We start from the raw sequence: 27,828 nt of genomic DNA, 5'->3' as shown, positions 1-27,828 counted from the left end.
TCAGTCTGTAACTGAAAGCTCCCATCAGTCCTGGTGTTTCATATGGAGCAATAATTCGGCGCCGATCCCAGTGGAGTGAAGCTTGCTGGTTGGAATCCAGAGTGTCACTGTGCAGCTCCCTCAGGCACCACATACATCACCTGGCTCTGCCGACTCCAGCCATATATCTGCTTCTTCCTCCTCCCTGCCCACCCAGCCCTGCTCAGCACTCGGGTCCACTGGGCTGGAAGGCTCTGATGGTAGATGTACACACACTGGCTGGGACAGTGCCAGCTTGCAGTTGGCAGGCCATGGGAGGTGCTTGAGGGAGCTGGCTTGCAAGGAGTTGTGATGTCAGATACCTCACTTCTCCTCAGTGATGAGTCCCAGAGTGTTCCTGCCTCTGGTCCTTTGGGCCACTGTTAACCTGCCACAAAAGTCTTCTCTATTCTCACCAACTTCCACGTGCCCTGGTGATCTCAACTTAAATATGGTACTGTCTACAGAGCCTGTTGTAAGGCTTTACGTCTACCCCAGCCCCTGGGATCCTGTTATATTTAATTAACTTCCCGTTTGTCTCTCTTCCTCGACTGTGAGGCCCTTAGTTACAAAAACCATGTCTTATTCATTTCTATAGTTCTAGCATCTAGCAAAGGGCCTGGCTCACAGAAGTCAATATGTGGTGCTCCCTGAATAAAGGAAACTACTGCCTGTGGAATAGCCACTATCTGCCAGGCACTGCACTCAGCACTTTACATACACAGTGTCTCCTCTAATTTTTGTAGTTGTCCCCCCCCATCTGAAATTTGTTCTCTCTTCTGGCTCACAGTGAGGCAAGTTGTGTGACAAAAAGAACATGCTTTGCTCCAGACAGACCTGAGTTCACACTTAGCCTCATCTACTTACTAGCTAGCTGACCTGGAGAAGTTAATCCACCAATCTGAATCTTAGTTTTCTTCACTGGAACATGGGATAGTCCTCATACTTATCTTGTGGGACTCCAGTGAGGCTTAAGGAGATAATCTATGTAAAATACTTACAGAGTCTCTGGCACATAGCAATTGCATATATGTATATCACGTGACTCAAATGGCTAGTGTATTACCTCTCTCTTCTTAGGCCTTTGATAAATGCTGCTTCCTTTCTCCTTCACTGCATTTTGATGGTCTAACCCAGTGCTTTTTTATTTTTGGTACCAGAATATGTTAAACCAATTTAATCACATATGGAGCACCACAGATAAAAAGAGTTGCTTTGGCTCAAGCAGAAGGCAGGAGCCAACCTCACTTGGGTGTCACCATTGCCCCAGAAGCAGCTCTTGAGGCTCCCTCCTCTAGAAACCCTAGGTCTGCAGTGTACAGTCTCAACACTAACTGGGTTCTAGAGGTGTCTCTACTGCCTGAGGTGGCTCATCTTTGGCTGTCAGTTTTCTTTACCTGGTAGAGAACTCTGCCTCTAGGTATTTTCCATCAGTTGTTCTATGGGGTCTCACAGAACATATCTTTTCCCTTTGTTCTAGGCAAAGCCCAATATGACTTTTATTTCCACTGTGTTGATTTGGGTATGACCATTGTGGTCTACCTAAGTCTTCTTCAGGGAAACATTTCTACTTCCTATAACTCTTTAATGTCACGATTTTAGGTTGTCTAATATTCCTGTTATTTTCTTAGGCAAAGGGAAAGAGGCTGACTTCTATGGGGATGACATGTGGGGTGGGGAAGATTGCAGCATGAACTGGTGGGTTTTCAGGAGCTTTCTAGATGGTCTTGTGAAAGGTTCAAACCATGGACTCAATCTTAGCACATCTTGATTCTATACAGCCTGGAGTCCCAAATACCAAAACCAATTTGGAAAAATCTCTGAAAATGGATCAAACTTCTTGATAAAAATGTATAAGACACTGGAAATAAGCCAGGTAGAAGATTACTGGTTTGTGCTCTTTCCCTAATGCTTAGCACTAAATTTATCATAAGAAAATATACTGATTGAATGAATGACTTATTAAGGTAGGAGATATGTGTCCAGCCTTGTTAAAGGCCAGCCAGTGGAGAAAACTGGAAAAGGAAAATACTTTGTTTGTGTATATTCTATCTGGGAGAGAGGAGGAAGGATGGGAGAAGGAGTTTGGCAATGGCTCCACATATACAGGCTACTACTATTTCTGTTTCTGAGAAACGGGGAGGAAGGCCACAGGCTCTGCTTTAATGGGGTTCCACTAGAGGAGATGATAAGGCAGGTAACTCAGGCTGCAGAAGCAGAGGGCGCCAGACTGAATAGGCACTGTGAAGAAGTCACCCAGGAGAGCAGGAGTGGGGGAGTGAGCATCTTCTTAATAAAAGCCATGCACAATTAACTTCAGAAGCCCTCACCTGGAGCTGGCAGCGACCAGCTTCCCATGCCGCATCTTGGCTGGATAATCACAGCCACTGGTTTCCATCACTCTTGATTTAATATGGCACCCCTCCTGGCTGTGAGTGCATTTACGGGAAAGAGCTGGGAGGCTGAGGTGAAGCCTCGCTGAGTTTGCTTTGCTCTGGGTGGTTGGGCTGAATGACTCTGCAGAGGAGGGTTGCAGAAGGGGTGTGGCAGGCATCCCAACTGTTGGGGATCCCTTGGGGGACAGGACTGAGTGAGCCTGGCAGTGTGTGCATTGAGAGAACAGCTGGGGTGGGAGTCATGGGTAGGCAGAATAAGACCCTGGGCAAGAATGGGAAGGTAGGTATGGAGGGGGAAGAGAAGAGAGGATAAGCTGCAGTTTGACTGTCACAAGGAGATTAGGCCGACAGGATCCACTTGCTGCTCACAGATAGACTCAGATATGCCCCATACTCCTGACTCCCTGATTCAGTCTCTAACCCATATCAAAATCAGGGCTTCTACCATGACCTGCAGGGTGACAGGAAGGACTAGGTAGGGAGGCCAACAAAGGGGAGTAGGGGGTAACAAATGAGATTGGAGGCAGGGATGATGGAGAAAACCTGGAGTGCAAGGAAAGATAACAGAGGAGTCCAGGGGGCCCAACACTAAATTTATACTTAAAAAATGTAATGATTGAATGAATGACTTATTAAGGTATGAGATATATGTCCAGCCTTGTTAAAGCCATTAAACGTGAGACTGGGATTGAGAAAGGCACCCAAGGGACTTGAAAGCTGTGTCCCTGTTTTGGAAGGTTGGACACAAAGCAGGTGTCAGTACCATCACACTTGGCAACACTAGGTCACCATTCCGGAGGCCATTCTCCTCTCTTCCAGTTCATCCTCTTTTGCTGCTAGAGGCATATTTTTAACATGTTAATTTGATCATGTCATTCCTCTGCAAATGGCAGCCATGATCAAAAGACGAGACTGGTGAGAGAAGGTTAAGAGGGGCAAGGAGTGGCTAAAGTGAGAACATGAGTTGGTGCTCTTCTCTGAGAATACTATTAGGGGTTTGTGATGTTGATTTATCTCATAACTGGTGGCATTAACTTTGATCACTTCCTTAAGGTGGTATCTGCCAGGTTTCTCCACTACTATTTTTCCCTTTGTAAAAGTATCTTGTGGGGAGAGACTTTGACACTTTGTAAACATCCTGTCACTCCTCAAACTTCAACTTGCTTGTTTTAGCATTCACTGATGTCTTGCCTGATTTGGGATTGGCTGTTCCTCATAGCCCTATGAAGTTGATAGTATTGTCATCCTCACTGCACAGAAATTAAATAAATTCAAGCAAGGTTCTACTGGCAGCATGTAAGAGAGACAGAACACTAATCCTTGCAGTCTGACTACAGAGCCTGCACTGTCCACCTGGAGATAAAAGAGACCTGTTTTCTGCCTTCAGGAGTTCCGGGTCTATTTAGGAAGATAAAAACTTAAACACAAATTTTGTATCCTTACTTCTAGTACAGGGCTATCTGTTTATTGAAAATAACCACCAGAGAGTGTTCTTGCCAGAAATGCACAATCCGAGTTGAATCATAATGAAATATTAGCCAAACCCAAATTGAGGGACATTCTACCAAATAACCACTCTATACTTGTTAAAATGTCAAGGTCATGAAAGACAAGGAAAGACTGAGGAACAACTCCAAATTATTATTTTTTGTTTGTTTTTCTTTTTGATTTCCATATCATAGCCTTCAGACTTCAGATTAAAGAAGGTTAAAGAAATATGACAAGCAAATCCAACTCTGAAATTTTCTTATAAGAATTATTAGGTTAACTGGTGAAATCTGAATAACATCTGGAGATTAGTTAATTTCAATATTAACGCCCTGATTTTGATGACTGTACTGAGATTTTGTAAGAAAATGCCCTTGTTTTTTCGGAAATACATACAAATATTTAGGGGTAAGGGGCCCTAAATATCATGTTTATAATTTACTCTCAAATGATTCAGAAAAAAATTATTTATGGATATTACTTATATATGTAAATAATAAAGTAAGTGTGATAAACTGTTGACAGCAATCTAGGTAAAGGGTTTATAGGAATTCATTGTACTATTTCTAAAACTATGCAAAATTAAAGTTAAAAAAATCAGGATAATGCCTACCCTTGGTTGGCATTAGTAGTGACTGGAAGGGAGTATATCTATTTCTTGATCAGGTATGTTTAGTTTGTGAAAAAACAGTGAACCGTAAATTCCTGGTATGTATATCCTATATAAGCATATTTCAATAGGTAGTTTTTAAGTAGTTTAAAAAAAAGAGAGAAAGCAAAAGTCTGTCCTTATAAAGTACTCAGCACTGTGTCTGACTAAGTACAGTAAGCCACAGGATCAATTACAGGGCCAGGCACACAGCAGGCTGGCCCATGAAGTGAAACACACAGTAGGGAAAACAAGCTGAGCGAGGCAGGGGAGGAAGAGCATACGTTCCTACCCTTCTGTGCACCTCACCCCTCTGCTCCTTGAGGGCTTCGCTCAGCTCTGATGGCAGCACCCAGGCTCTCAGCCTGGAATGCCAGCCTAGGGGAACATCAGCTCCCCAGCTACCCTGAAGCAAATGAAAAAAGATAGACATAGAAAATGTGCTTGTGATCCTGTCACTGGGATATGCAAATAAAATATATAGAACAGGCCTATCTGCCTAATATTCCTGCTGATGCATTCTTTGGGTGTGATTAAAAGGAGCAATAAATTCCTCGTGAGTCTCGGTGGAGTGAGGATTGGGAGTGGGAGATGCAGGCTGGCACGAGCACGTCCCCCTCAGCTGAATATTCATCATGGAATAGCTCCCCATATTTTTGTTTTATCTGCTATCATGTGCACAGAGATATATTTCTACCTCTCCTTCGTCTCTTAGTTAAGACATGAAAATGGTCTCGGCTTTAGGTAGTAACCTCTCCATCTATTGAAATCCTTCACAGTGAGAACACAGATTACCTCCTCTTCAAAGCATGCCCTGCTCTTTCTGCCAGGAGGCGATCCATGCTTTCTTGGAGCCCCTACTAACTCTGTAGGGACCCTCCTAAGATGAGTCAGTCTGGTTTAAGACGAGTCAGTCTGCAGGTCTCAGAGCTAAGAGTGCCTGCCTCTCCTCCAGCCAATGGCAAGCCCAGGGAGGGACTGGGCCTCCTCCACCTCTGGGTCTTCCTGGGGGGCCTAAGTGGGCTTTGGCACAGAGAATGCTGAGATAATTGAGGAAACCAGCAGTAAGGAGAAAATCATTCGGGCTGTTTAAGGTGACAGAGATTCTTAGGGTAAATGACACATTTTAAAGGGCAGGATGAAATAAAAAATTAGGCTTAAGGATAATTTTAAAATGAGAAAATCATCAATAATATTAGGTGAAAAGAAAGCAGATTCCAAATACAGAACAGAATCATAATTCCTTCAGGGCCAAGTAGGAAAGATGAATGTCTGACAACCAATGACATAAGACAACAGGGAAGAGGGGCTGGAGAGTGCACACTCCCAATCCCCAACACATTAAATTCACACTTTGAAAAACTCTGGGTTGGCTATATAAAACAAGGCTGCCAGTTTGAGACATCTGGTATATACAGCAGACTATCAACTAGGTTAAAAAAAAACAGGCCATCTGTATATAAATATACATAGATATGGTCTAGAAAAGGCTAATACAGTATCATAAGAGAAAATCCATGATTCAAATCCTAAGTCACTTGATTTTCTGTAAGTCATCTATACTTTCTTTCTTGTAGCTTCACTTTTCCATCTGTGAAATAGGGGTAATAAGAACTACTTCACAGATTTGTTATAAGACTAAGAAAAATATATATTGTCATCTCTTCCAGGAAGCCTTCCTTGATAAGTCACACCACTGGTGTCATGGTTTACTTGCCTGTCTCCCTGTCAGACTAGGTCCCTGAGTGTTTTACTCATAAGTCTTTCCATTTAGTCCAGAGTCTGGCACAGATGTCATTCATAAATATGTATGGCTTTATTTAATTCTCTTCATTTTACTTTTCTGTATCTCAAAATCTTCTATAATGAGACATATGACTTTAATACTTACAAGTGTTCTATAATGAGCATAATTTGACTACAGAGGTAGGTGAAGAAGGAGGCCGAGCTGGGTCGCAGGGGGATGCTGGATTGACAGAAGGGGAGCCAGATAAGATCAGAATGGCAGTAACCCATGTCTAGACAAAGAGCCAGGAGATGATGTCCCAGGCTGGAGCCTCAGCACCCTCCAGGCCTGAGTCATTATGTGACAGGGCAGGAACGCAGGGAGAGGCAGCTGCTTCTTACTTACTGGCAGAGGGAGACAGAATCCTGGTCTACAAGAGCCTGCCTCACAAGTTTGAAGAGGCAGATTTTTGCAGCTTGGAGGAAAAAAGCAGAGCAGAATGAATGGGTGCCCAAGAAGAGGCTGAGCAATTGAAAGACAATGCTGCTGACACACAGGGAGCGCTGAAGGCAGGTCATATGGGAGAGTCTGATGGGACAGCAGAGCAATTAGGTGGAGATTTTCAGTAGACACCTGGGCATTCAGGATGGAGGAAGTCCGGGATGGATGAAGGGATCAAGCACACACAGTTGACAACAGATGAAAGAAATGGCCTTCCAGCTGAGAGGCTGTGGAATCCCTGGTCTGGCTCTAAGTGGTATTCTAGTCTCTAAAGGCAGGCCTTCTACTGTGAGACAGCCATGTTAGGGGGCTCCTCCCTGAAGCTGCCACCCAATCAACCTCTCTTCTAGCTTTGCCATGGAATGAATCTCACCCCCTCTCACCCAGAGCCATTCCTGTGCCTAAATGCACAGTCTCCCCTCTTCAGGCCAGATGCTCCTGTTGCCTTTGACTTGTTTTCATGACACAGTTCCTCTTGTTGCCTTACTGTCCTCCTCTCCATAGATTCTAAGAGCTCAATGTCCACTTAGAATGTGGTGTCTGGCCGGGCATGGTGGCTCACACCTATAATCCCAGCACTTTGGGAGGCTGAGGTGAGAGGACTGCATGAACCTACAGGTTTGAGACCAGCCTGGGCAACTTGGCAAGACCTCATCTCTACAATAAATAAAAAAATTAGCCGGGCATGGTGGTATGTGCCTGTAGTTCCAGTTACTTAGAAAGCTGAGGCGGAAGGATTGCCTGAGCCCAGCAGGTCAAGGTTGCAGTTGAAGTGAGTGTGCCACTGCCCTACAGCCTGAGCAAGAGCGAGACTCTAAAAAACAACAACTATAACATGATGTCTGTAATTGCCCTTGGTGCTCCAGGAGGGGCAGGGGATGGCAACTGCCATTTGCTCACTCTGGACATTAGCCTTCAAATAATATGGCCAACATCAAGCCACTTCCCTTGGGCAGCCAAATTTTGTTAAAGGTCCCACGGTAGGCCTAACCCCTTCATCTGTGCTGGCACTAAGAGGCCTGTTTTCTTGCTTCACATGGCCAGACCAGTGCCTGCCCCATGTCACACCACCTGACAAATTATGGGTGCTCTTGGCCAAGTCCAGCACTTGTCTCTCAGGGGATAGCAACTGGGTTTGAAAGGAGAGATGAAGCCGGGCTCGGTGGCTCAGCCTGTAATCCCGCGCCTTTGGGAAGCTGAGGTGAGTGGATTGCCTGAGCCTGCGGGTTTGGGACCCACCTGGGCAACTTGGCAAGACCTCATCTCTACAATAAATCAAAATGAGCCAGGCGTGGTAGCACACGCCTGTAGTTCCAGTTACTCGGAAGGCTGAGGCGGAAGGATTGCCGGAGCCCAGCAGGTCGAGGCTGCGGTGGCCGGGAGCGGCCACTGCACTCCAGTCTGGGTGACAGAGTGAGACTCCAGCTCAAAAAAAAAAGAAAGGAGAGATGATGATGGGGGTGCAATCCCTGAGGTTATCTGAAAGAATGCTGAGGGATTGTCTTAAGGCATCAGAAAAGCTGACCTAACTTCCAGGGCTGCTCCTAGGAATGGAAAATCTGAACAAAGGGAGGGAAGCATATCCTCTCCGGGATTTAGCAGCTCTTTCTGGTCCCAATGGCTCCTTGGGATGGGCTGTGAAAAGCTAGTCACCTTTTCTAACTCCCTCCCTTCTTTGGAGGAAACTATTGCAAGATAGTCTGTAAGGATACCAGGGAAGCAATCTTTGTATGGTTAATACTGATTACCTAGTATTTTCAGTTCTCCCATTCTGGACACAAGACAGGATTACTCTTCTTGGTCCCTTGTGATTGGGTGGGAACATGGGATTAGTTCTGGTCAATGAGTTGTGAGTGAAGTAAAGAGTTCTTCCAGCCTGACCACTGAACTGCAGACACAACTTTAGAGCATACTTTTCCCTCTGGCAAGCAATTAGCAACACCCCAGCAGGTGGCTGCTCTGCCAGCAGGATCCCTGAGTATCTAGGATGATCAGAGTCTGCCCCTTACCCCCAACCACAATGAACATGCAGCATGACGCAAAAATAAATCTTCGTTGTTTCAAACCACTGCAATTTTGGGTGGTTACAACAGCACAATCTAGCCTACCCTGACTGATACACAGACAATTATACATTGAATAGAACCTTAGAAATCATTTAGTCGAATGTTTTCATGTCACAGAAGAAAACTGAGCTTCAAAGAGGGGATGTACTAGCCCACGGTCACTTGGGCAGTGAGTAGTGAAGCTGGGATCAAAAGCCTATGTCTCCTCTGTTTCTGTAGTGAGCTAAATGCTCTAACTCAAGACAGAATATTTGCCACTAGGTGGGACCTGCCACACTGAATCATCTCAAGGCATTTTAGCCAATTTGTGGACAAAAGACTCCATGATGCTAGAAAGAGCACAAGAGTGAAAATTAAAAAAAAAAACAACAGGTCTTCCAGTCCCAGCCCTGCCCCTGAACCTACTACATGACTTTGTGGTCAAGTCTATTAGTTTCAATTTTTATGCTAACTAACTACAGGTCCAAATGCAAGCCACATCACAATCCTGGGCTCCAGTTTCCGCAGGAGTAAAACAATTTAGTTGATTTTAGTTTCAGAGATTTAAACTTGTGCCCACAGCAGAGTCCCCTCAGAGGCTACCCCAGGAGGGAAGGGTGGGCCATGTGAGTAGTGTTCTTGTCCATCTTCCTTTCCACTAGGACAGCTCAATTCCTCTGATTTATTTGTTTATGCTTTCAGAAGATTTTCTATCACTGGACTTGATTTCTAAGGTCCTTGCCAGCTCTGAGATTTGTGATTCTAGTTCTTGGATTCTGCCCAGTAGTTACAGCACTGTGGCTGAGAAGGGCAGGAGACTTAGCCCTGATTTCAGGAAGTTCAAAAGTTTGGTTGAGAAGATAGAATTATGGAGAATTTTTTGGCTCAGATTCTATACTAGGTTCTCTGGAGTTATGTGTTGAGGGAAGGAGGGAAGGAATAGATCTAGAACGAGTGATGATGGGAAAGGATTGTTTGATAAGACTGCAGAATTCATGAGGCCTAAGGGAAATACTACTTAGACTAAAGACTTTGTCTGAACAAAGGGAGGGAAACACGTGCCCTACGGAATTTAGTAGCTCTTTCTGGTCCCAAGGCTAGGGCCCTTCTTCTGAAAAGGAGCCAAGAGGCCCATCACCGCAAAAACTGAATTTATAGGTTAATTCTCAGAAGCTAGAAGTGGCCCAGGCCTCTCTGTGGTCATGACAGGGATGGCTTCCGATTCCTGGTGAGATTGGTGGCTGGACTTGTATTTAGATAGACAATAATCACCTTTGGTGTGGAGCCTGACATAATTTAATGAGTAAAAGATTAAATGATGCATGGAGTGGCCCAGACCTCTTCCTTTCCCTGACACTTACTTTAGCCTCAGAAGTCTTCAGAAGCTTCATCACCTCTCCCTCTCGGGCGTAATCCAAGGGTGTATGTCCCATTTCATTCCTCTGCAGGGGGTTGGCTCCTGGCAGGAGTAGAAGAATATACGGTCAGAGGCTCTATAAACCATCAGTGAGCCCTCAGCCTTTCTTTGGAGGTGGCCTGCGGCTTCAATTTCTATGTGAGGAATGCCCACGGACACCTAAGGGATGGTAGAATGGTGGAAAAACACATCAAGCCACTCGGGGAGGAGTTCTTAGTCCTCTCTGACACACACTCCAGGATATAGGGGCTCCTATGAGTGCATGTACACATGTACGTGCGTAGATGTGTTATACAAATACACAAGCTAAACATACAAACAACATATAACAAATACACAGAATATACCCCAACACAAATACATGTAAACACACAAATTCATATATACATTCATTAAAATGTCCACATTTTCCAACATATTTCCACAGATGAACATTCACAAGGCCATATAAAAGGTTTCCTTTCTAAGACAGAGAATATCCCACATAACAATGAAAAGGTTCCCCTTCTTTCTGCTCTCTGCTCCTCTCTCTCCTTTAATGCTCTCTTACCTCTGGGCTTTTACTGTCTGCCAGAGTCAGCTGAGTGCCTTGGAAGGACATGGGCATCACCAGCAACCTGCCGCTCTAGCTGTTGGTGAGTGTGTATATGTGGGTGGGAGTTTCTTCCAATCATTAGTTGCTGTGATTTGAAGACAAAGAATTTTAAGTGTGACAAAAATAAGAGGTTAGCTAGGGGCTATGTATACCTTCTTTCCAAGTGCTAGCAGCTGACAAGCCTGTATAAAGTGTCTACTTTGTGCAACGCCTGGCAGTTATGGAGGAAAGGTCACGCTGACCCTCTGTGCTATCAGAATCTCCTACCCACAACCCAGGTCTGAGCACCTCTCTCTCTTCTTCAAAACCCATTCATTCATTCACTTTGGCAAACCCTTTACGAGTAGGGCTTGGGGACATAGAGGAATCAGATCTGGTCCTGCCCCAAAGGCACTCCTATCAAGGCAGGAAGACAGAAACATAAGAAAGCTGTGCTTTGTACACAGCAGATGCTCAATAAATATGTGTTAAGTGGAACATTAAGGTAAAAATTATCTAGTATTTCTTGAGTTTCTTTCTTGCTAGGGATGTACTGTCTGGCGTAAAGAAGGGTTAGTAAGACTCAGTACCTGCCATGGGATATAATGGGCTGGCTGGGGCCCCATTCAGCATGGAGCCTGGCTCTGGGTGGGTACCTAACCACTGTTTACTGATGGACAGTAAAAATCAGTGTTTCTCAATCTAGTCTGTGGAAACATTTTTATCACGGTACAACAAAACTATCCCTACTGAAAGTCTCTACTTTAAAGACCCAAAAAACTTATCAACAACAGTAAATATTTATTAAGCATCTTTATATAGTTGTCTGCCTGGGTTCCAGAGGAAGAGGCTCAACATAGGTGTGGAAGAAGGAGGGGAAGAGACAGACAGTTGGAAGTACAATTCAGGCAAAAGAAACTTTTATTATCAATAAGAAGAAATTGGCCAGGTGTGATGGCTCACGCTTGTAATCCCAGGACTTTGGGAGACGAAGGTGGTAGGACTGCTTCAGCCTAGGAGTTTGAGACCAGCCTTGGTAACATAGTGAGACCTCATCTCTACAAAAAACAACAACAAAAATATTAGCCAAGTGTGATGGTGTATGTCTGTAGTCCCAGCTACTCAGGAGGCTGAGGCACGAGGATTGCCTGAGCCCTGGAGGTTGAGGCTGCAGTGAGCCGTTATCATGCCATTGCACTCTAACCTGGAAGACACAGTGAGACTCTAAGTCACAGAGTGTAGTAAGTCATAGAGTCTAAGAACATCTAGGCATAGAAGGAACATACCTCAAAATAGTAAAAGTCATCTATGAGAAACCCACAGCCAGCATACTCCTAAACAGACAAAAATTGGAACCATTTCCCCTGAAAACTGGAACAAGACAAGGATGACCACTCTCACCCCTCCTATTCAACATAGTTTTGGAAGTCCTAGTTAGAGCAATCAGAGAAGAAAAGGCAATCAGGGGTATCCAAATAGGAAAAGAAGAAGTCAAGCTATCTCTCTTTGCAGATGACATGATTGTATACCTTGAAAACCCTAGAGAATCTGCCGAAAACCTCCTTGCACTGATAAAGGATTTTGGCAAAGTCTCAGGGTATAAAATAAATGTACAAAAGACAATCGCATTTCTCTACACCAATAATAAACAAACAGAAACCCAAATAAAAAGCACAATTCCATTTACAATAGTCACAAAAAAAAAAAAAAAAAAGAAATATCTTGGCATCTTCCTAACCAGAGACGTGAAAGACCTTTACAATTAAAACTACAAAAACTGCTCAAAGAAATCAAAGATGACATAAACAAGTGGAAAAATATTCCATGCTCATGGATTGGAAGAATCAGTATTGTTAAGATGTCCATTTTACCTAAGACAATGTACAGATTTAATGCAATACCCATCAAATTACCAGCAACACTCTTCTCAGACCTAGAAAAAATAATACAGGAATTCATATGGAAACATAAATGACTAAGAATAGGCAAAACAATCCTCAGCAAAACAAACAAACAAACAAACAAACAAAGCAGGAGGTATCACACTCCCAGACTTTAAACTATATTATAAAACGAAAATTATCAACATAGCCTGGCATTGGTACAAGAAAAGGCATATAGACCAATGGAATAGAATTGAGGTTTCAGAAGCAAAACCTCAATTTCTCAACCAACTCATCTTCAACAAAGCCTCCACCACCCACTACCGAGGAGAGGAGAACCTATTCAGTAAATGGTGCTGGGAAAACTGGCTGATCAGATGCAGGAGATTCATACAGGACCCCCTACCTATCCCCATACACAAAAATTAACTCTAAATAGATCACAGACCTAAATGTAAAACCTCAAACTGTAAGAACCTTAGAAAATGCAAGAGACACTCTTATGGAAGTTGGAACTGGCAACCAATTCCTGATCAAAACTCAAAGTGCCCAGGCCATAAGAGATAAGATAGACAAGTGGGACCTCATTAAACTGACAAGCTTCTGCAAAGCCAAAGAAACCAATCAAGAGAGCAGGGAGACAGCCTATAGACTGGGAAAAAATATTTGCCAACTCCATGTCTGACAAAGACCTAACATCAAGGATCCTCAAGGAACTCAAACGTGCTGAAAAGAAAAAACAAACACTCTTATTATAAAGTGGGCTAAAGATATGAATAGACACTTCTCAAAAGAAGACATAAGAGCAACCATCAGATATATGGTCATCAAGGAGATGCAAATTAAAACTACACTGAGATACCACCTAACTCCAGTCAGAATGGCCAAATCAATAACTCAAAAAATAACAGATACTGGAAAAGATGTGGCGAAAAGGGAACACTTCTACACTGTTGGTGAGAGTGCAAATTAGCTCAGCCTCTGTGGAAACCAGTGTGGCGATTCCTAATAGCTCTAAAAATTGACCTTCTGTATGACCCCGCAATCCCCCTACTGGGAATATACCCGGAAGAATTCAGGTTACTCTATGAAAAAGATACTTGCACATGCATGTTTATCACAGCATTGTTCACAATAGCAAGAACATGGAACCAACCATGTTGCCCATGAAAAGAGGACTGGATAAAAAAATGTGGTACATATACACAATGGAATACTACGCAGTCATAAAGAAGAACAAAATCATGATCTTCGCAGCAACCTGGATGGAATTAGAGTTTATAATACTGAGTGATCTCTCACAGAAACAAAGGGCTGAGTGTCACATGTTCTCACTCATAAGTGGACCCTGAACAACTACTGTATTACTATAAGAAAAGGATTGAAAGTGGCAGAAAACTGAAGGGAGGGGGCGGGGGGGTGGGACTGACAGTAGTTGATGTCTGTCTGGGGAAGGGGGGGCACACCTCATCGATAAGGGTACCTGCACGGTGAATATTTGTATACCTAGCCCTGAATACTACCCCACAATTTTAAATAAAAAGAAAAAACTAATATTTTATTTATTTAAAAATACTTTAACATGATCGTATATTCTAGCAGAAATTTAGTAAAAAAATACTGATATATATTATTTTTTATTATAATTTGTATACCACAAAATTAAATCTTACACCTTATAAAGTATACAATTCAGTAGTTTAAAATATACTCAGGTGTGCAATCATCACCATCATCTAATTCCTGAACATTTTCATCCTTCCAAAAAGAAACCCCATACCCATTACCAGACACTCTCTCCCCAGTCTTGGCAACCATTAGTTTACTTTCTGTCTCTATGAATTTGTCTAATTTTTATATTTCATATAAATGGAATTGTATAATATGTGGCCTTTTGTCTGACTTCTTAGCTTAGCAAAATGTTCTCAAGGTTCATCCATGCTGTAGCATGGCTGAACAATATTCCATCCTATGAATATACTACATTCTGCTTATCTTTTATTTATTTATTTTTTGAGTTGGAGTTTCACTCTGTTGCCCAGGCTGGAGTGCAATGGCACGTTCATGGCCACTGCAGCCTCGACTTACTAGACTCAGGCGATCCTTCCATCTCAGCCTTCCAAGTAGCTGGAACCACAGGTATGTGCCATCACACCCAGCTAATTTTTTAAAATTTTATTGTAGAGATGAGGTCTTGCCAAGTTGCCCAGGCTGGTCTCAAACCCATGGGCTCAGGCAATCCTTTCACCTTGGCCTCCCAAAGTGCTGGGATTATAGGAGTGAGCCACTGTGCCCGGCCTCATTCTTCTTAACAATCTATCAAGAACATTCAAGCTAGTTCCCTTCTTTAACTATTTTAAATAGTGCAGCTATGAACATTCATATACAAGTCTCTGTGTGGAAGTATGTTTTCATGTCTCTTGGATAGATGCCTAGACGTCATGAAGTAATAACAGCCGCATTGATATTTACTGAGCACTTACTCTGCTCCGGGCACTCTGCTGTGTACTTTCTATACATATTATCATTGAATCCACACAATTACCTTGAGGGATAAAAATTTAAATCCCCGCCGGGCTCTGTGGCTCACCCTGTAATCTCGCGCCTTTGGAGGCTGAGGTGAGTGGATTGCCTGAGCCCAAGGGTTCGAGACCCGCCTGTGCAGCGAGACCTCATTTCTACAATAAATCAAAAATCAGCCGGGCGTGGTAGCACACGCCTGTAATTCCGGCTACTCGGAAGGCTGAGGTGGAAGGATCGCCAGAGCCCAGTGGGTCGAGGCTGCGGTGGCTGGGAATAGCCACTGCACTCCAGTCTGGGTGATGGAGTGAAACTCCAACTCAAAAAAAAAAAAAAAAATCCCCAAGCTACAGACATGGAAAATGGGCTCAAGAGAGGTAAAATAACTAGACCAAGGTCACAAAGTTAGCTTTATTTCCTTGAACTAGGAATCAAACAAACCCCCAGGCTTTCCTAACTCTAATTCTCCATATTCTCACCAGGGTGGTCATAGTATACCCCTGCTGAAAAATTCTTCAGTGGCCTTTCACTGCTTACAGGACAAAGTGCAACCTCCTTAGTAAGGAGGGTGTCTATGGTCATCCTAACTAATGGGCAAGTTTTCAGAAGTGCAGCTGGAGCCTCATTCTTTCTTTAGATTCTCTTGGCACTCCTGGGCACTTTACATTTGCAGGGTTCTTTGCAGGGATGATGGAGGCATGGCAAAGCCATAAGCAGCTTTCTTCTTTATATCTTTTGACTGTTCTGTAGTAACTGATACCTTGGTCACTCTCCTTGGTGTTCTGTAAACTTACTTTTCAAGTTTTCCTCCCACTCTGTGACTATTCCTTCTCAGTCTTTTTTTTGCAGGCTCCTCTTCCTGTCTTTAAGACTAGAAGCTACCTAGAATTCAAGTTTAGACAATTCCAGCTCTCCAGAAGCTAATGGGGACAAGAGATGGGCACACAACTGTAATACAGGCAGAGAGTGATCAGTGTGCCGGAGGAGGGACAGACAGATAGCACTGTGGGGCTCAGGAAGGAACAAAGTGCTCAGGGGTTTGTTCTCCTGGCCCAGCCTTCCTGGCCCACCCCATCTTTTTCTAAAGCTCAGTACTGAGGGTCTCTGCAAGGGCTGAGGGGCCAGTGGCAGGTAGCATCCATCCTTTCCTCACCCAAAGCCCTAGAGCAGAGCTGGGGCGGAAAGGGAGCCACAACTAGGCAGTGGAGATGCATCTCCTTTCACAGGCAGCCTCAGGGGAGCTCTGTCGCTAGATACGGGCTGGGATGGAAGCAGGGATTAGGGAGAAACCTATGGAAGGGAAAGAAAAGAACAGCAAGGAGAAGAGCAAAGAAATGGATAGGAAGAGAGAAAGAAATGGGATAGAGTGGGGGGGGAGGCAAGAAGGTGAGAGAGGAAGACAGCGGAAGAAAGAACAGAGGGTAAGATTAGCCTCTTCAAACAAGTGCTGGCAGTGATCTATATTTGCTTACAGAATGAAAAATGTGTGCCATAAACATTGGCCACTCAGTAATTTCTAGCAGGAGTCATGTCACTTCTCATAAAGGATGGGATGGGGACAGGTAGGATATCCCTGCACCTGGGCCAGCCAGTACACAGGCTCCCTTTAAAGCAGCATTGGGCCTGTCTCCAGTTCAGAAGGCTCTCAGGTCAAGCCCTGTCCCACCATTCATGGGGGGAAGGCTCCCCAAGGTTCTAGAGCCTCAGGGCAGCACATCTGCCCCCACTTTAGGAGGCCAAGGCGGGGGCACCATGGATAATGTCTAACTAATATTAGTCCCCCAGCCCCACGCCCTCACTCTGACTTGACTAATTGCTGTAATAATTGATAGAACCTGACTTCTACCACTGATCGATTTCACCTCTACGACCAACCGGCCACAAACCATTACACTCCAATAAATAACCACGATGGACCTCACTCGCCTGCCCTCTCCGGGGGCATCGGGATGGCCCATGCCCTGGCCTGACCTCCCCTTGCCTCCTACCCAGGGCCCCTCTGGGCCCAGCAGCTGGTCTAGAGGGCCAGGCCTCTGGGAGCAAGTGAGAGGGCTGGACGGAGGTGTGGAGTGCTAATCGCAGGCCATCCGTCACCTCCCACTGGCTGTCTGGGGCTGGGGTAAACACCTGGAACACCCCAGGCAGTGTGGTGCAGGACCCCTCCCCTCCTCTCCCTGCTCCAGATTAGTGTGTCCCAGCTTATAATATTTGATAAATAGCAGACTGACTTCCTGGCAGCACTGCTGCGGCTGCGCCTGCCCGCTACAGCTGTAGAAGGTCACTCATTGGGGAAATATGTTTCTGTCAGTGGTATTGAAAAAAGTTTAGTGGAGTGACAGGCCTCAATTTTTCAAATTTTATTAACTCCATCCTTTTAACCATTTGTCTTGAATTCCTTCAGATTCTGGGGGATCTGTCAATAGGGTTTGCGCCAGGAAAGTCGTGTGAGGGGTGGGTGGTCATGGGGCTGGTGTGGAATGGTGCCTTTGTGGCTGGCTTGGGCCTCATCTCCCAAGGTAGGGTGAGGCAGTGGTGTTGGTGGGAGAGGAGGCCAGGCTCACTGCTGGTGAGGGAGCCCATTGCTCTTCTCTGGTTCAGGGCCTGCCTTTGATTTGACACAATCATTGGTTCTCCAAGTGCAAAGAAACCTTAATGGTGAGCTATTCCAATTCCTTAAGAAGATATTCCCCTCTACTACAACCTGAAACAGGTAGTCACCCTGTATCCCTTGAATGTCTCCAGTGCCCAGTCACGAGCTCATGGTTCTCTAAGTAGTTTCCTCCATTAATTGAGGGCAGATCCTTCTCAAAGGAGCCCCAACCTCTCTCACCAACCCCATTTCCATCTTGATCTTCTTGCAAAAGAAGACCAGTTCATCTTTTACGATTCAGTTCAGGCTTCTCTTCCGGAGAGCCTTCCTTGTTTCCCTCCCACCCAGGTTTGGAGCATTGTTTGTGCTTCCATAGGCCTCTCTGATTCCACTTTATGGCACTGATCACTCTGCATTAAGGCTATTTACATCTAACACTGAGAGCTCTTGGAAGTCAGGAACTATGTCTGATACACTGCTACATCCTTGCCACCCAGCATGGGATGGAGCTCAGTAACATCTGCCAAGTGAATGAACTGTATTCTCTCCAGGTGCTACCTTCTGAGACCACATAGAATATGGTTGTTGTTTCTGCTCAAGAAGAACCTTTCTGATAGCAAGTATATACCATGTCCCTTGTTCCTGCAGACCAAAGCCTCCAGTTTCTTTGCTGGTCCCAGATGCCTCTCTGTCTGGGTGGCTGAACAGGTCAGGTCAGGACAGAACAGGTCAGAACCAGGTCAGCCTACACTCTATATGTAGGAAGTAAGAAAGGGGGTTGGAGAAGAGGTCACTTGCCCTTACTAGGGAGAATGTTGAAATTAGGGTGTTTGTGGGAAAAGAGCATTTGAGGAGGTTTGTCATTCCTTTCTCCCTTGACACTACTCTGTCCTGGCCTTCACTTGCTTCTGTGACTATCAAAAAAGATAGTGTATACAAGAGGGCTTAAAAACAAACATACAAACAAATAAAAAAACCCAAGAGTAAATAGCCTACTATTATCTATCACATTGCCATGATCCCCCTTTCCTACTCTGTCGGCATTCTGCCCTTCCAGTGACCCAATTCCACCACACTGCAGGTTCCATGACTCATCCCTCCCCTCTCAAAGAGTGCTGGGCTGGGGAGTCAGTGGGGATTAGGGGTTGCCTCCATCTGGCTGGGTGATCCAGGGCACTTGCTTTACTTGCCTACCTTTAAGGGTTTTGTAAAGACCGAAAAAAGAGTGAAAATGATTGGAGAAAAAAGATTACACAGGTGTACAATGTTCTTTGTAATAACTTTTATATTCACTCTTCCGTTCCATTTTCACTAGCTGCTTTACCACCTCATCTTCACTTTGTTTCAGCAGTCTGTTAGCTATCTCCAATGAGACGTTTTTGTAGAAACTTCTAATTTTTCCCATGATCAGAGATCTCAATGTGGATCAGTCTGTTCTTTTTGATTATAAGTTCCCCACCAAGGAAACATTCAGAGAGAGAGAGAGAATGGCCACATACGAGAAGCTTCCCTGTCTCCACACTCATCTCCACTCTGTCCCCACCCCTTGTCACCCTGATTATCTACATCCTACCCATTCTTCAAGGCCCAGTTCTCTCCTCCTCCAGTGACCAGCACTCTCTCTTCTGGACTCTTATTGTCCTACCTACTCACTCCCTTTCCTGGCCCTCAGCCTCGGGGTCCTGGCCTGCTGGTTTTCAATCTTCACATCTCCTCTGCATGTAGATCCTCAGGTCAAAGACTGACCAATTCTACTCTGTATTCTTAGAGGCTGAAGGTGAGAGAGAAGACACTTGTCGAAAATGCTGCAGGAAGCACAGCAGAACTGGGAACAGAGCCATAGTCTCCTGATATCTCATCCTGAGCTTTTCCCACAAACCATTCCACTGACATATGTATACCCATGGACATGCATACTTGCAGGTGTGCCTCCACTGCGATCAAGAACATTTACTGGGCACTTACTGCGTGCCATATCCTGTGCTGTCTTCTACAGATTTAATTCTTAACAACTTGGTGAAGAAAGCAGAAGAGGTATAATTTTTTTCCATTTTACAGATGACTTAACTGAGTCTGGCAGAAGGGCAAGAGGAAAGGAGACAGGCTAACATTTGTTCGGTATAAGGCCTTTATATACAGTGTCTGAATTATTCATCAGAGAAACAGAGGCTCAGAGAACTGAAATAATGTGTCCATAGCCATACAGTAGATAAATAGTAAAGCAGGGATTTAACATGAGGATTTATGATTCTCGTATTATACTATTCTCTTCTGTTTATCTTTGAAATTTTACATAATAAAAAATGTTTTTAAAAAAAGAAGCCAGGTTGGATTTCCACCACAAACTATTATATTCCAAAGGACTGATGATTCAAAAAGAGAGAAAAACCATCTTTCCTCCTCCATTCCAGTATGCTCAGATGCTCCAAAGTCAAGATAGGGGAGTTTCTAGCGGTAGGTTTGGGAGACAGCTTCGTAGAAAGGTACAAAATGGTGCTCCCTTTCTTCCCATTCAGGGCTCCCCGGTGTGGGTGCGAGGGGAATGGTGATCCATGTTAGCTGACCTCTCAGAAGGTCAAGTCCTAACACCTTGATGGACATGGTCGGATGGGATCCCTTGCCTTCAGGGAGGCAGGCTTCTAAAGTTCATTGCCTCATGGCTGCATCCAGTCATTCCATTAAAACCCACGAAGCACTGACTCTGGGGCCAGGGGATTGCCCTGGGATAGAACCCAGACCGGTAGAAGACAGACAAGGATAGAGACAATGACAGTATAGTATGGTAAGCATTGGGAGGGGGATGAGGAGATGACGATGATGATCCCCTTCCCCTCCTTCCAGTACAAGGAAGATAGGAAGCCATAGAGCGAGCAGGAGAAGAGCAGAAGATGCTGAACTAAGCAGTAAAGAAAAAAACGACTAGAGAAGTAGAGGAGCCTGGGAAAGGGAAGATTAGGGCCCAAGGTCCAGAGACTGAGTGGGAGCTAAACCCAGGACTTCTAGTTCAGGAGTCTTTCTGCCTACACTGTCTCAGTCTCTGTCCACCCTCTGGCTTTCACTGACTAGAAGGACTGGACTACACTAGGCTGTCACTGTTTTCTTCAGTGGTGCCAAACTCCTCTCTGCCCACCACTCAGATCCTATGTTCTGCAAGGCCCAGCTCCATTTCCTCTGCCCTGAAACTTTCCCAGAGCACTCTAGCTGACAGAACACTTCCTCGAACCACTAGAGTGCTTATCTCATCACAAACTTTTTTAATTTTTTAAATTTTTAAAAATTTTTTTGAGTTGGAGTCTCACTCTGTCGCCCAGACTGGAGTGCAGTGGCTGCTCCCGGCCACCGCAGCCTCGACCTGCTGGGCTCCGGCGATCCTTCCGTCTCAGTTTTCCTTGTAGCCGGAATTACAGGCGTGCGCTACCACGCCCGGCTAATTTTTTGATTTATTGTAGAGATGAGGTCTCGCCTGCCCAGGCGGGTCTCGAACCTGCGGGCTCAGGCAATCCACTCACCTCAGCCTCCCAAAGGCGCAGGATTACAGGCTGAGCCACCAAGCCCGGCCACAAACTTTTTATACATGTGTTTTGTCTCCAGAATATATTACTAAAGAATGCTTTGTGAATGCCTAGAAAAGGAAATGGTGATGATCTCTAGACATCCAATGGGTTCACTGAAGCCAAGTCATGCCATACTAACTTCTCCTTTCTTTATCAGGATTACCTGTTTTTTCAACCTGGTGCAGTTAGGGCAAATGTGGACTTTATGAGACACTGAAGGGGATGTTTCAGGACAACCCTGTGGTCACAGCAGAGAAATATGGGTTGGATACCAGTATTACATGAAGTGTTAGTAAATGACGGATGGACTAACCAGACCCAAGGGGGTGGGGTCATTGATGGATCAAGAAAGATTCCAGTGGCAGCAAATAGGCTTGGACCTATTCAGCATCTGATGTCGGTATCACAGGGATGGTCTGCTCATCATAACTACAAAAGTAATCAGGGTGGGAAGGGCACCAAATATACCTGATGGAAGATGGACATTAAAGAGCTGAAACAAATGAGATGAAAATTAATGGAGATAAGTGGGAAGTCACGGGTTTTAAAAAAGAGACAGAGTGAAGATTGTTTTGGAAAACATGATTGAGATAAGAAAGGGTTTAGAAGCCATGTAAGAAAAATGGCTTAAGAACTGGAGGGTTTAGGTTGAAGAAAAGAGCTCAGGAGAACATACCTACCATTTTCACATATTTGAAGAGAAGAGCCATCATGTAGAACTGGGATGAGATTCGTTCTACATGAATCCAAGGGCAATATTAGGACTCTTGGAAGCAGACTGGCTGATTTCTAACCATTAGAGCATCCAAAGACAGAAAATAAGCAGCTTCAGGAATGGCTGAGTTCCTCATCACTAGAAGTTTTCAGGCACTGAATGGACAAACACTTAGTATAGTCTGGCACCTACACACAGGTTTACAGATTTTTTTTCAAGATTGTTAACTTGTATTCATTCATTCAAAGGTACTTTTTGAATCTTCTGTGTGTTTGGCACCATGTTAGGTGCTAGGGATACAAAGGTGAATAAGAAGACACTGTTCCTACTTTTAAGAAGCTCCTGATCCTGCTAAGGGGAGATGAACAAGTTTATTGCATTAGTATCTTGTGCCTTGATTACAGGGAAGGCTGGCTTTAGTGTACCTTAAGTCAAAGAGTTCCTGTGGAAGTTCAAACATGCATTTGGTTACTAATGGCCAGAAATAGTTTAATTAAGGCCAAATAACTTGCTTAAAACCAACTATTGGATGGGGGAATAGAAGTTTACAGTGAAACAAAATTTGTGAATTTTTAAGCATGATATTTTGCTCTCTTACCTCGAGTTTTGGTCTTTGGCTGGGACTTGTTTATATACCTACAGATTGTCTTACAAGTGGCTGTGGTGTCAGGGCGAAGTGATTTAGCCAGCAGGGCTACCCAACTCTCCATTTCTTACCCACCCTATGGGGACTGCTTCAGCACAGACATAAACATGCTCCTGCCGTTACCTTATTGCACTCGTCACATGGGGAGGCTAGAAGGCTTGATTCAGGGATATGATTGGATTTTAAATCCCAGTCTCACAGGATTTTAATTACTGGTCTGGGGCAGCAGGAATAGGCGCTGGCTGCCTTTGGATGGAGGAGGTCGATACACAAGTCCACAACATATTGAGCCACAATGCCTGCAGACTCTATTGCTCTATTTAATCATCTTTTGCAAAATTTACAGTGGAACAGGAGGGATCAATACGGAATTTATCACATTCTCTTGTAAATATGAGCCAGGAAAGAGTTCCAGGCAGTTTGTTACTGAGTGGGAGGGAACATGTCTGTGTACAGCTGGCCATTAGGAGATGAGACAAAATCCATACTTCTTGGCGTAAGCTACAGACGTTCAGCCAGTCTCTCTAAGCCTAAAGGCAAGTTCAATGGGAAGAACACTGATTCATTCATTCATTCATTCAATCAATCAACCAACTAACATTCCAAAGCACCTATTTTATGCCAGACCCTGGTACAGAACAGGATAGACCCTATAGAGTTCTGGGGACAGAGACTGGACTGGACTTCTGCTTATGAGATCGTAATCACAGATAAAATAGCACAATGGCCCTGCCACTTATTAGTGGTAGATGTTGTACAGTTACTTAAAAGTCTGGTGCCCTTTCTTATACACATAGAACATGTAGGTAATAGGAATATCTACCTTGCAGAATTATTTTAAGTATTAAAAGATAAAATCCCTAGTCTAGAGCTTAGTACACAGAAAGACCTCAACACACAAATAACTATTGCTATTTTCCTATAATTACCATTACGAAGCAATCCTATCTATAGTGGATGGGGTGTTGTACAGGGAGCCAGCTGACCTAACTCCTTAGTAGACAGAAGGAAGACTGGGTAGTTTTTCCAGGTTAGAGACCTGGCCAGGGATACTGGCAACAAGATCAGAGGAACAGGGGGGAGAGGGTGTGTGAGGAGAAGATATATGTTAGGCTCTGTTTCTTGAAGCTTCTATTGTTATCTTTAAAACAAAACAGTAGCCAAAACTTGCTGTGGGGGAACAGAGTGAGAAGTGACTCATTTTATGTAGGCAGTTACACAGAAGAGATACAAATAAGTTGGATCTTTTTTTTGAGTTGGAGTCTCACTCTGTTGCTCAGACTGGAGTGCAGTGGCATGCTCATGGCCACTGCAGTCTTGATTTGCTGGTTTCAGACAATTATTCTGCTTCAGCCTTCCACGTGGCTGGAACTACACGCATGTGCCACCACACCTGGCTAATTCTTTGATTTATTGTAGAGACGAGGTCTTGCCATATTGCCCAGGCTGGTCTTGAACTCATGGGCTCATGCAATCCTCTAACCTCCGCTTCCCAAAGTGCTGGGATTACAGGTGTGAGCCCTGGAGCCTGGCTATAAATTGGCTTTTAAGGGTTAAGTAGGAGTATTCCAGGCAGAGAAAAGTAATTGAGAACAGGTTTGGAGGCAGGAAAGACTATGCTATGGAGTGAATAGTTCAGTGGGCTAATGTCAGAGACAGTTCTTATGTACCAGGCCCACTTGACTGCAGGCATCCTCCTGGTAGGCCCACAGTGTGATCCCAATCCTGAAGCAAACTATCATCACCATCCCCTCCTGCAGACAGGATGGCAGAAGACACATGGTAGACTGCAGAGTGACTGCAAGCTGGGTTAGACATCTGGGAATTGCCGAAGGTTTTTAAGCAGAAGTGTAACAGGATTTTGTGAGGAAGAGGCTGGTTTGAAGAGGAACCTGGAGGTAGAAAGATCAATAAGAAGGCTGTTATAATGGTCTAGGTGCATGATGAAGCCTGGACTAGGGTAGTGGAGGACAGAGGAGAGGATGGACTTGAGAGGAAATTCTCTCTTTCCTTTTGTTCCCCCCCCCCAAGTTGGAGTCTTACTCTGTTAACCATGCTGGAATGCAGTGGTATGCTCTTGGCTACCATAGCCTCAACCTTCTGGGTTCAGGCAATCCTTCCACCTCATCCCTCCAAGTAGCTTGAACTACATGCGCACACTACCACACCTAGCTAATTTTTTGACATTTTGTAGCTGGTCTCAAATCCTAGGGCTCAGGCAATCTTCTTGCCTCCATCTCCCAAAGCACTGGGATTACAAGTGTGAGCCACTGGACCCGGCACTTGAGAGGAAACTCTACGAAACACAACTTGGTGCAAAAGGAGGAAGTCACTAGACTGACTTATAAAATTTCTTGTTTGAGTGGCCAGTAGTGACCATGAAATTCACCAGATAGAGAAGACAGAAGAAAGTGTGAGGATTGGGTTTGGACACACTGAGTATGAGATGTCTCTAGAATATTAAGCATTAGCAGAACTACTAGAGACATGAAAATGCCTGGTGTGTTCTAAAGAAAATATGTAGATCCGCGTGGTTAGAAAGAGGTAGTACAAGCCATTGCTTTACTAAACTCTGGGGTGGCCATGTGTTCTTTGAGCTATGGCCACTGCCATATTTCCTAAGCTTTGGCCCCCTCTCCTACCTTGGAAAGGTCAATCTCTTCTCTCTCTGTCTAATTTACTTTCTAGTCATTGCTCTGCTAAGCTATGGTCTGGCCATGTGCTCTTTTTGAGCTATGGCTGCCATGTTTCCTAAGCTTTGCCTCCCTTCACCTTGGGGAGGTGAATCTCCTCTCCCTCTAATTTACTTTCTAAATAAACTATATTTTCTAATCTAAAAAAAAGAAAAGAAAGAGGTGGTATAAAACCATGGAAATGAATATACTTCATATGCAGAGCCAGGCAAGGAAAAAGGCTGAAGCAAAAACTCTTGCCAAGGATTTCTGCTCAATGCAAACCTAGGTAGAGGTTTCTAGACAGTGGGTAATGTTCTTAACAGCATGTGACACAGGCAGCTCATTTTCATTTTGGGACTTTCCCAAAATGAAAACTTATGACTTTCCTGGAAGTCACGAGCTTCCAAGAAGCCAGCCCTATAGCCCTATTTCCCCTTCTCCCCACAGTCCAACACAGATCACCCCCAGAGATGGTAGTAGGCTCCGTGACTAGAAAGCAGCTAGGAGCAATTGTCAGTGGGAAGGGAGAGGCTCTGGATAAAGCAGAGTTCAAAGTGCACTGTGAGAGCCTGGTTCCTTAGGCTTCTGTAATCTTTTCCCACCCCCACAAGCAAATGACAGCTGAGACCAAGGCGGCCAAGCCTGGGGTCTGGGCTGAATTTAGCAGTCATAATTATACTGCTGACGTCTGGGGCACAGCCACAGTCTCTGCAGAAGGCGGCAGCTTTTGTTCATGCACTAAAAACAACATCTTCAAACATGCTAATCGCATGTCTGCTTCTATCTAACAACATTGAAGGGAGGCTGAGGAAAGGGCACACAATGCTCACACATCTGGCTAATTCAGTTACGAGGCCAATCAATCTTGATGGGTTGTCTATGAAACACCAATCACTCCAAAGGACTGAGCTGAACAGATGTTTAAGCTTCTGTTGACCAATCCCAGCCTAATGTCCATAGCAGAGAAGAGGGGTTATCAAGAGATGACTTTTGTTTCCATTCACATGTCTATTCCTAAAGCTAAATAAAGCCTTCTGCTTGGATGAGAAGTATCAGCACATTAAAGCAGTAGTGGAGCCAAGCTCGTTGGAGTGAGATATACTCACATATATAGTCTTTTGCTCTGAACTTAAGGAAGATAGCAGGCCTTATTTAGAGTTGACTTTGAGAACACTTGCAACAACAGAAACCAGTGAAATATTTTTGCTAACTGCACTTCCCTATATGGAAAGAATCAGAAGTATAAATGGGGTATCTTTTTTTGAGTCAGGGTCTCATTCTGTTAGCCAGGCTGGAGTACAGTTAACACAATCATGACTCACTGCAACCTCATAATCTTGAACTTCTGGACTTAAGTGATCCTCCTGCCTCAGCCTCCTGAATAGCTAGGACTATAGGCATGTGCCACCATGCCTAATTTTTTTTTTTTTGGTAGAGATAAGGCTCGCTATATTGTTCAGGCTGGTCTTGAACTCCTGGGCTCAAGTGATCGTCCCATCTTGGCCTCCCAAAGTCCTGGGATTACATGTGTGAGCCACTGTGCCCAGCCTGGAGAGGGATATCTTTAAGTATGACATCAAATGTTACAGGCTATGGTTCCAGGGATAGGAACCATTTATTTGTTGATGTTTGCTTTCAGCACCCCATCAAGGCTAAAGGAATTACTCATCTTCCTCATAAACTGTTGCTTTTTTAAAAACCAGAAGCTTCTGCCAACAAGGACTCTTCTAGTTTATGCTCCTTCTTTTATGCCCAACCACAGTCACCAGGCAACCATAACCAAAGATAAAAGCGGAATCTTAGAAAACATAGGAGGCACCCTTACAGAAGCTAGAGTAGGCAACCAATTCCTGATCAAAACTCCAGATGTTCATGCCATAAGAGATAAGATAGACAATTGAGATCTCCTTAAACCGAAAAGCTTCTACAAAGCAAAAGAAACCTTCAAGCGAGTGGGGAGACAGTTGACAGAATGGGAAAAAATATTTGCCAACCGTATATCTGACAAAGGTCTAACATCCAGGATCTACAAGGAACTCAAATGCGCTGAAAGAAAAAAACAATCAGCCCCACTAAAAAGTGGGCAAAAGACACGAATAGATACTTCTCAAAAGAAGATATATGGGTAGCCAACAGACACATGAAAAAGTGCTCAATCTCACTAGTCATCAGAAAATGCAAATCAAAACCACCCTGAGATACCACCTAACCCCAATAAGAATGGTCATTGTTAATAACACAAAAAACAACAGATGCTGACGAGGATGCTGAGAAAAGGGAATGCTTCTACACTGCTGGTGGGAATGAAAACTAGTTCAACCTCTATGGAAAACAGTGTGGCGATTTCTAAAAGAACTAGAAATTGACCTTCCCTATGATCCAGCAATCCCCTTTCTGGGAATATACCTGGAGGAACTCAAATCATTTCATC

The 27,828-nt window shown here is 44.3% G+C and overlaps 1 protein-coding gene across 4 annotated transcripts in view; it reads right to left on the bottom strand.

Moving 5' to 3' along the window:
- CLPB (ClpB homolog, mitochondrial AAA ATPase chaperonin) overlaps positions 1–27,828 on the bottom strand; it is a 160,797-nt gene that overhangs the window by 29,949 nt on the left and 103,020 nt on the right. For all 4 annotated transcript variants that reach the window (XM_008070282.2, XM_021718692.1, XM_021718690.1 and 1 more), the window contains one exon: positions 10,185–10,282. In XM_008070282.2, coding sequence (XP_008068473.1) covers positions 10,185–10,282 — 98 coding nt within the window. The remainder of the gene's footprint in view (positions 1–10,184; positions 10,283–27,828) is intronic.

The sequence above is a fragment of the Carlito syrichta genome, unplaced genomic scaffold (assembly GCF_000164805.1).
Source record: "Carlito syrichta isolate Samal-C Ts95f unplaced genomic scaffold, Tarsius_syrichta-2.0.1 Scaffold313283, whole genome shotgun sequence".
NCBI classification, from domain to species: domain Eukaryota; kingdom Metazoa; phylum Chordata; class Mammalia; order Primates; family Tarsiidae; genus Carlito; species Carlito syrichta.
The sequence above is the reverse complement of the archived record's forward strand: the minus strand, read 5'-3'. Positions and strand labels throughout refer to the sequence as shown.